Consider the following 10,511-nt stretch of genomic DNA (forward strand, 5'->3'; position numbering starts at 1 on the left):
ACTTCAATTTGAGAGAATGATTATTTTTAGCCAAATCTGGAGGTCATTAAATACATATTTTAAAAATACGTTGAGTAATGGGAATTATATGCTTCCTGACAATTTTTAAACAAATTCCAGATTATCATTCAAAATCACCAATTTGAAGAAATAAGAATGTTATGTATATCAGGTAATAAACATGTACGTTGATCTAATTCCGTCTTTGTCAAATTTGGTTAAAACTGTTATTTTAAATTACATGTTTGAATAAAAATATTTAAATTTCAAAAATTATTTTTTGATTAATTAACTTTTGATTTATGATTCACATATATTTTGCCCTTAAAAGATATAACTAAAAGTTTAAATACATATCTAAAATGAGACTATCCTTCCCGGCTCTCAATTTTGAAACAAAAACCCGATTATCATTCAAAATCACCAATTTGAGGAATACACTGCAAATTGCCTCGGGCAAGGTATAAACTCCGCTTGTGTAAAAAGTTTCACAATGTTGTCGCAATACCCCTAATTAACAAAACCAGTGTAAGGTCAAGATTATCAAGATAAGAGAGGTTAACAAAAGTCGATACTCGCGTTAAGATGGTGTAAAGGGAAACAACCAAATTTAACCGATCTGGCTTAATAATCAAGGGACAATACTCTTCAAAACACGGTCTCATTTCTGGACATGTGTATAATTTCAATTGCTTTCATTGATCTGTATCATATTAATCGAATGTGATCAAATGAGTTGGATATACAATTTATAACCTGTGGTAACCGCCGATTTATCGACCCAAAGAGCTAAAAAAAATAAACAATGTATTACGCATAATATCTATATTTAGAGACACAGTGAATCGGACCATATTTTGCCAATCTATCAGCTTCATGTGTACTAGTAGAGTCAGTTTTACCTTTTTATTTTGCAGGATACGTGTACATCATTTTCAAGTGCAGCTGGGTAGGTTAATAGGTGTCATTTTGAAAATTTACACGTGGGAAGGATAGGGATAACTAAGGTAGGTCCATGTGATACTTTATAATGAACTGTAACACCCTGAAATCTCGAAAATAAGCCGCGGCTTAAAATATAGGGGAGTATTTTCTTGATAATAAGTTTGTAGATATAAAAACGGGAATAAGTTTGTCATATGTTTTCATGAACTGTCAAAATATTGTTTTTCTTATATATACAGGCCCTTAGACTGGCTCCGTTCACTATGTTTGTTCTTATTAATATTTACATATAATATAAGTTTATTCATTAAGAGGGAAGTAACTCCATCAGGTTGTTTCTACATTGACATTTTTATTGCCCCTGGCCCTGGCTGCATAGTTATTTTTTATATAAATACTGCAAACAAAATAAGAAAATCTTAAGCTTCTAAAATAGCACATTTGATCTGATGGCTGAACCATACAGCCTGGTGAAAGTTGGCCAATGTAACCCTAGATTACCCCTGTAAACTGTTAACTACTGAAAACCGTATCAATTGTAAGGCAATTAACTATCCTACCTAATGACAAGTTCTCCTTGGTCATTTGAGAAAAACATCCAAGATGTTATTTTCTGGAAAAGTATAATATTTAGCCCATCCATTATTCAACAGTTTAATAGTAAAATTTAAGGTAAGTGTGAAAATATTGTGTGTGGATAATTAGTTGGAATTAACATAAACTAGGGATTTTTTTATGAATTTAAGGTTTTATTAATTGTTAATAATGGAAACTCCATCTAAAGAAAGTGTTATGGTAAAATTAACCCTTACATCAAAAAATTTCAAATGTATTTTATGTGCAGAAATGAAAGAAAACAGAAAAGAAAGACAGCGCTTGTTTCATGGTCAAGAAAAAAAACAACAGACTTGTGGTACATAATTGAGCAAGTTAATGTATGTATTTCGGAAGATGACAACAGCGAAATTTGCTGTAGAAATTGTGCTTATGACTGGTTGCACATTTGTTGTTTTTTTTTTTTGTTTTTTTTTTAAATGTAGATTCTACATTTATATGGGGCATACATTAGAAAATTGAGAAAATGTTTAAATAAACAAATAATTGAAATAAAAATGTCCAATGTCATTTAGTAAAACTACATTTTGGTGGGAAGGGTCTGGCATCAACGCGGGGCTCAACCTCCGGGCTAATAATCTACTGATAAAATTCATTACTTGTATGTTAAATAGGTTTGACATTTTATGTGATTTTCCGCCATGTGGTTTGTTATGTTGCTCTACATTTCTGTTTTTTAATTCATTTATATTTTGGATTTATAATACTTTTAATGTGTTCACTCTGATTTGTCATTATGTATTTTCATTGTATGCTACACATATATGTTTATGAAAAACTTGGAAGTTATTTCTTGCAAATTTCCAGAAAAAGCATTTTTCTGATTTTCTTTTGGTAGAGACTTTTATTTTCATTTGATTGGAGTCCGATTTAAAACAACAAAATCTGTACTATGCCCATGGATGCCTTTTGTAACCAGTTGAATATGCTTACATATAACAGAAAATATGAGAAATTTGGCGATCGTTTTGTGTCTCTTAGTAGAGATAGGAGTTACACAAAACTTTCTTTATATGCATCTTAAGTTTATAAGAGACTAAATAGCAAAAAAATGTTAGTGTTCGTGTATAATATGAAAATGTGATTGATCGATTAATCCCCAAGAAGGATTTATTATTTGTCTATGTGAACACTAATATTCTATTTTTGACTGTACATCACAAACATACTGATGGTATTATACCAAATCACAACACTTTTGCAGGTAAATCAGTTATGAGACTTTTGCAAATAAAACAAACCATAAAATTATCAGACATTATATTGTCTCATGCCATCACAACTTTTCTCGGGCTATAGTCTGTATTTTCACAGTAATTGGATCATTGAAAAAAAAATCCAGCAAAAATACTATAGGGGTGTTGATTTGTATCATCGTGTAAGCTTTTTGTATAAGTATTTAACAAGATAATCATTATGATTATACTCTGTTTATATGTAAGACCTATTTGGTTAAATCATTAAATTGTTTTAATTTACTGCTGTCATTTCATATTGTACTAGTTACTACAGAGTACAATTAAAGTGTTCTTTGATGTTTTTTTCTGACTATCCTTTTTCCATTATTTATTCAGTTTACCTAAACTCCGTGACAAAATGATATAAATAATTTCATTCAAGTCTTGTACTTACTACTTCTTTGTGAAGTGTGTTTCATTCACAAACATTGCTTTGAGGGCCCTGTTCTTTGACAGATTAATTAGCAAAGATCTGTGTTCACCAATGACTCTGGATAGCAAAAACTATATTGGCTTAGCATTCATGTAACTGTTATATATATTTCACTGTATATATATCTATATATATCCATCATGTAAATACACTAAATCACTGCTTGGCTTTTCATAAAAGCCACAAGAGGTGACACAACAATAATGGTATATTTTGTGCTGTCATTATGGAAAAAATCAAAAGCAAATGGGCAATTTCAAAGGTTAAGCTTTTACAACATGCTCTTGGTTTGGTTTTATTTGTTCATATTTTATTTTTTTTTTTAGACTTTTAAGTATAGCTTCTCTATTAAAGGTTTATAATGATCTAATTCTTGAAAATAGATCACAAATCCTCTGTTAAATATGTATCCCTTTTGTATGAAAGCACATTTCTGTTGTCTGATAAGCCATTAGAAACTGAGGGCAGGCCATGAATGGGTAAATTAGCTTCGGCTCATTAAATGATGGCTAGCACATGAAGCCCTTAGATAACATGTTACAGTGATAGCAGTTGATTATCACTAAAAGAAATTAATGGGAATTTGTCTCACAAATTTGTGAGACACTGGTAGCCAACTTTCACCAGCCCCTATGTTCGGAGCCAGGGGCAATAAAAATGTCAATGTAGAAACAACCTGCTGTAGTTACTTCCCTCTTAATGAATAAACTTATATATGTGTAAATAAGAACAAACATAGGAACGGGAGCCAGTCTATGGTCAGCCATCAGATCAAATGTGAAGCTTAAGATTTTCTTATTTTGCTTGCAGTATTTATATAAAAAATAACCATGCAGCCAGGGAGCCAGGCTAATAGGCCCTATTTGACAAACTATCTATATCTGACATTGTGTACCATCACATAAAATAAAATTTGAAGTCCATACATTTATGTCCAAGTTATTAGCCACTTATTGCTTATTGCTTATTGCTTTTGTATCATAATTTGAGTTGCGTTAGTAAACTGATCCTTCAAATGTGCACGGAAAATAGCTGGTTCTGACTACGATCTACCTATCCCTGAAATAATGCTCAGAGGGGCACCTCCGCCATTAAAAGCTGGAAAGTCACTATATGATACAAAATTTGTCTCAACAACGAAAACAGTGTTTCAGTGAGCAGTACAATGATAAATAATGAATTTTACATGCAGTTATTTGCCAATTTGCTACTTATTCAAATCTATGCGTATCACTGTCGGATGAGCATTTGATTGAAAGAGTATGTGCGTTACCACATGTACTCCGAGTGATTTTATTTCTGTATATTTTAGATCCAAGACATAAAGTGCCGCAGTTACAGAAACACATTGAGAAACCCCGAGAAAATCCAAGAGCATAATTGAATAAAGAACTATGGATAATGGAAAAAACGTTGTTAAGGCATGTTCAGTGCTTAAAGCGTCACATTGTTCAAGCCTAGAAGACACAAATCACGATTTTAGACAAAATTCAACAGTATTTGCCATGTATGAGAAGGATACAAAAGCTATCATGCCATTGTCCAGCTTAGACCTTTTGACCAGTGTGTTACCACCGACTCCAGAAGATTCACTTAGTGTAGCGTTAGGGCATGATGAAGGATTCTTGTTCGAAGACATCATTGCAGAATCAAGTACACCTGGTAATATACCAAGCATCTTGAATTGTCGAGCAGATTTAGATTTGTATTTTCCTGTTGATGTACAGCTACAACCACACGTCGACACAATGCTTTCATCACATCCTAGTTCGCAGACTAAGCAAGCTGACGAGCAAACTGTTGTACAGTTCAGAACGATTGATTCGCAGACCCAGACCTTCTTTCCCGAAGAGGTGACCAAAGCACAACAGACAGTAAGTTTTTCTGAAACAAACGTTAATAATGAAAGTGAAATTTATTATCAAAATGAATGTACAGACAGTGCAGCGTCAGGTTCACACTATGGTGCGATAACATGTGAAGCTTGTAAAGGATTCTTCAGGCGTTACCTTCAAAAGAAAAAAGAATTCAAATGTACTAAGGGAGGAAAATGTGAAATTTCTAGTGGTAAAAAGGGGAATTGTTCAGGATGTAGGTTAAAGAAATGCCTTGCTCTTGGGATGTCAAAGGAGATGTCAAAGTTAGGAAGGTACACTCTTGCGAAAAGGACAGAAGCATTTATCAACATGAAACGACTAGAAGGAAATGAAGCATGTGATTCAGTTACAGACGAAAGCGTAGTGCTTGTTGAAACTGGAAGTGATGCAAATAGCTGCAATCTAGAAAAACATGTGATAATGCGACATCTTGTACAGAATACAAAAACAGCAAACATGTCTGGTGGCTTCAGTGATATGCTCGTTGTGGAACTTGTTCAAGCAATGGAAGAATTAGAACCTTACGGCCCAAATGTAAAGACAAAGGAACAAATCAATGAACAGCACATACATCAATCTGAAAGGTACAAGCTAAAAACTGAACTCTTTGGTAAAATGAACAGGATACCTAAGGATGAATATGATAAATTGTATAAGGAATTTGGTATTGATATAGATGGTAGGATAGCTGATATGAAAATAGAATATGAAGATATTGAAGATGATATGGCTCGTTATTGTAACTTTGCAAAGCACATTCCAGAATTTTACAATCTCCCTTTGCTTGACCAGTCAAATCTATTAAAAGCTTCTTTAACGGATTTTTACATTGTTGTCATGGTTGACGCTTACAACGACGAACTTCGGACAATCATAAGTAAAAATGGACATGGCTATCATTTTGACGAGATGGCTGATAGAGAATATTCTGCAAAATTGCTGTCATTGATGAAAGATGTGTTTTGTCGCCTGCAAAATCTGGATCTTAGCAAATCAGAAACTGCTTTGCTAGCTGCTTTAACTTTGGTCTCCACTGATCGATGCAAGCTTCAAAATCGGGCTCTTGTAGAAAAGATACAGTTGGCTATTACAGAATTGCTTCAACTGGAGATAAAGAAAAAGCAAAAGCAAGCAGCTCGGAGCAGATTCACAAAGATTATTGACTCTTTAACATACATGCGAGAGATGTCTGACGTTTTAACGAAGGAAAACAATCTGTTATTTAAAGATGAAGTTTTGATTCAAGAATTCCCATTTTTAGTAGACTTTATTATTGAAGAAAATTAACTAAACACTTATTCGCAGATCGAATGAAAAGATTCGCGATCTTAAAGTAGTGAACCCGTAATGACAATCATCAATTTTCAACGGATTATCTATTCTCCGTATGCTTTTTCGGCATTCAGCCATAACAATAACAGAAAATTATTTTACCTAACATGGAACGTAAAATGCCGATTGTCACTACGGGTCCACTAACTTAAAAATACGTATCAGTGTGTCAAGAATAAAGTGTCTTGCACAGAGATATAAGAAAAGGTTAAATAAAACATACGTATAACTAACCTCCTTAAGACTAAAGATTAAATTTAAATGTGTATGTAAAGAAAACCAGCATTTTTTTGCTGTTTAAAGAGTTGACGTAATTATTGAAAACAAGGAAATAATGTTCCAGCAGTATCTGCCAGTGATTAATTTCAATTACCCTAAACATAATTTCATTTCGTTTCAAATTCATCAGCATAATTAAGGCCTAGGCTCTGTTGCCCTGGTATTACAATATCTAGATATTTCACATTTGCTTTGTACATGTATATGTTTGCTTTTGTTTTGGCATTTTTGTTACACTAAGAAATAAAAAGCACGAGAAAACAAATGGTACTTTTGCTCTGACAACTTCTCTGTTGAAAGATGTTTTCTGATATTTTATGGTATTTTATTTTGGTCTTGTGTAAGGTGAATAGCAAATAAAATATTTAGGAGAACATTTAGAAGCATAGACTGCAACCAAGCAAAGTAATCCCAGAGTTGGTTTAATATAGTTTGTTCATTAGAGGTAATTATGTGTGCAACTCTCATCAAAATCCTTGACACAGACTGTGCCAGAAACTGTTTTATGCAGTTTCATTTAATGCACTGCATAATACTTAAAGATCAGAAAATATAACCTCACAGAATACATTATTTTGCAGCTCGAATATTCGGTGAAAGTGTCTTATACAAGTTTACCCTTATCATAATGAATACGATTGATTCTGCCTTTGGGATTAGTGTAGAGCATATTCGTGCAGTCTAATCAAGATCTGTACTGTTCGCCATTCAGTTAGTATCTTTTTGGTATGCACCCCTTTTAACAGTTAATGGTACTATCCAAATTGAAAGATGGACAAGTTCATTATAGAAATTTAGCAGGGTAAAGGATATGTAATCTTACAAACTACATGTATATGGTTGGTATATATGTAAATTAAACGACGGAGCGGAATACTTAAAATATCACTACAACTCGTCGTATTTACATTAATCTTGAAGACTGCTCCCTTCAGATTGATTTAATACTTTCGATACAAAGCGCTCTTTCATTTCAAGTACACAATATATTTGCAAGTAAAGAGAATATCTATTTTGAATACTTGTACCGAAACAGTTTTATGTGTATCTTTATTTCTATGCACTTCGAGAACTTTCGCTTGTAACCCTTAATTTGGTTTATACAAAAAACAGTCATTGTACACGTGTAGTCCGTTAATACGAAGGAAAACATTTTTTCTGTGTTAGTCAAACAATAAAAGAATGTTGTAAGATAAGAAGTTAGCTTGCTCAAAACATTGACAAAAATAACTAGGTGTTTGTCCATAGTGTATGTACTGTACTCTAGGTGAAATATTTTGTAAAATATATGCAAACTTTGAAGCAGTTTGTGCATATTTCAGTATGTCGTGGGCCATAACTCTGGTCTAGCTGAGTGTAAGCCCAGAAGGACACCAGGTGGACATCTGCACATCCTGTGATGGTTTATGATTCTATGTCATGTTCATTTTGAGATACATGGAGCATAACATTTTATGCCCTTAAGGCTTATTTTTGGCTATGTCAAGAGCAAAACGTGTGGCCGTGCAAAACGAAATCCAAACGAAAACATCGGTTGTACAAATTCACATGCTAAATAATAGTATTACATGGTTTCATGAGGTGATATAATCAAGATATATGCAGCACAAACTTTTAATTTTTCTATGTGTATTTCTTCACCGAGTCAAGTATCGGGCTATTAACTCTGGAATGGCTGAGTTAAATCCCAACAGAACACCAGTTGCAGAACTGTATTTACTACATAACAATTTATAATGTTTTACGACTCTAATTCAAATACCAAGAAACATGGGACAGAAACTTGTATGCCTTTTATGCATATTTTTGACTAAATAAAGGACCATAACTTAAGTCTAACTAAAGTGCACAACATCACATGCTGAATAATATTCCTGTGTTTCACGAAAATATGTCGAATATGTTTTAAGATTGACTTATGACTTTTATAAAAGAAGGTAACTACTTTTTTATGGTGATGAAAGGGACTTTCGAAATTCCTATGCAGAAAATACTATTAAAAAGTCTCTTGTATGCACAGAATGCAGCATTTGTCTTCTCCAGAATATCTCTAGATCACAGTCGTACATCAATAAGAACTATGTGTGCATTTAAAAGGGTTAAACATCACCCTGAATCGTCTTGGCCGAGTCTTAAACAGAGGTAATTAAATATGCAACACACCGCACGTACGTAGAACAGTTCAAAGCCATATAAATTGATCGTAACTATAACCCAAAGGTACCTGACTTACACAGTATCTTCTAAGTGAATCTATTAAGATTATTGATTTATTGCTTATCATTTAAGGTAACCTAAAGTTTGACTTGTTAAACTATAAACGACCATAGATCACTTATCAATTAACCTTCTAATAAAGATTATATATACATGTATGGCTGGGAGGTGTTTTGTCTTGGACAGATTGTTAAACGATAAGCAAGCTCATTAGGTGTTGAGTTAAAAAGAATTCATATTACTAAAAATAAAAACAACTATGAAGATATGAAGGTTATTAAATTTACATTTACGAAACGCTTAGTGAATAGAGACAAACTGGGGCTTGACTGTATGTATTGGGGGAGACCATTGCAAGAGCGTATAGTTCAAAAGAAATTAGCATGGTACTGAGAGTGAGATTGTGGAACCGAGTAGTTCAGGTTCCTTTGAGATAGTATATATATATATAATCAACTGCAACAAGATTATACTTTATGTTGAAAATGTTACTATTGCAATGTCTTTATAGTTTTTGCAAATATATCGAGCTGCTGATCGCTGTTTTCATCCAATTCATCATCATCATCATCATCATCATCAGTATCATTTACAATAATGGCGATGCATTGTGACCATGCAGGTGTACAAGAGGTAAACGACTGTCGGGTTTTCTAGGCTACTCAGTCCACCTAGTGCTTCATAGCAGTTGTGATAAAAAGGTGCAAAAACCTAACACCTTAAACCTTAAATACCTGAACAGCAAATTTATAAACCCATAAACTGTTATGCAGAATGGAAGATGTAAGTAGGGTAAAAAAAAACAGGATAAAAGCAAAGAGATTTGTACTGGAATTATGGAGTAAACAAACATCAATGTAGCCATTATTTGAATCCGAATACCGTTTCAACACTGACTACATGAGATCCCAGCCAGCATGACTATATCGGCCCGATATAGGTATAATGTCGGAATGTCGGCAAAATGTGCCGACGTAGGGCCGTTGTAGTGCCGCAAAATATTGAAATCGGTATATCGACATCAATTAATCAGTGTAATTATTTCGTATGTCGGATTGACATCGGGCCGATACTGGATTCTCTAACTGTTTATATACATGTGTTAATTTATTAAGCAAATATGATGTATGCCAGAGTTAATCAAACTAGGTTCCAAACAAAATTTGTAGACAGTATTAATCAAAATTTTATTTGGCAGGGAGGAAATAATCAAGATGCATTTTTATTTTTATGTAAAATTCCGCCATAGACATATTCATATTTACAAAAAAAAAATGAAAATATAAATATGTTTAAAAATGTAATTGAACAATTTTAAAAGTGTTAAGAATATACAGAAAGCTTACGTAACTGTATAAAACATGCAGTATATAGTTGTGAAAAAATATTATATGAATAAAATCAAATAAGCATCATACACATGATGCGAGACGCATCAGTTCTCAAGAAAATTACTCTGAGAATTTATAAAGTGTATATTTTAAGAAAATGTTGATGAAGCACTGCGTGCCACACTATTTGGCGACCACGATATGATCTGCCAATATCTGGCTGATAGCATTTTGATGTTGACCA

The 10,511-nt window shown here is 33.2% G+C and overlaps 1 protein-coding gene across 1 annotated transcript; it reads left to right on the top strand.

Annotated features, from left to right (window-relative positions):
- Positions 1-850: 850 nt before the first annotated feature.
- Positions 851-7,937, top strand: LOC128547404 (vitamin D3 receptor-like). The gene is made up of 2 exons (XM_053520150.1): positions 851-1,007; positions 4,544-7,937. The coding sequence occupies exon 2, from the start codon at positions 4,626-4,628 to the stop codon at positions 6,393-6,395; it is 1,770 nt and encodes a 589-aa protein (XP_053376125.1). The 5' UTR covers positions 851-1,007; positions 4,544-4,625; the 3' UTR covers positions 6,396-7,937.
- Positions 7,938-10,511: the final 2,574 nt, after the last annotated feature.

This window comes from Mercenaria mercenaria, chromosome 12 (assembly GCF_021730395.1).
Source record: "Mercenaria mercenaria strain notata chromosome 12, MADL_Memer_1, whole genome shotgun sequence".
NCBI classification, from domain to species: Eukaryota; Metazoa; Mollusca; class Bivalvia; order Venerida; family Veneridae; genus Mercenaria; species Mercenaria mercenaria.

What these genes read in the sequence shown, in the direction of transcription:
- LOC128547404 (XM_053520150.1), top strand. Translation starts at nt 4,626, where the DNA reads ATGGATAATGGAAAAAACGTTGTTAAGGCATGTTCAGTGCTTAAAGCG.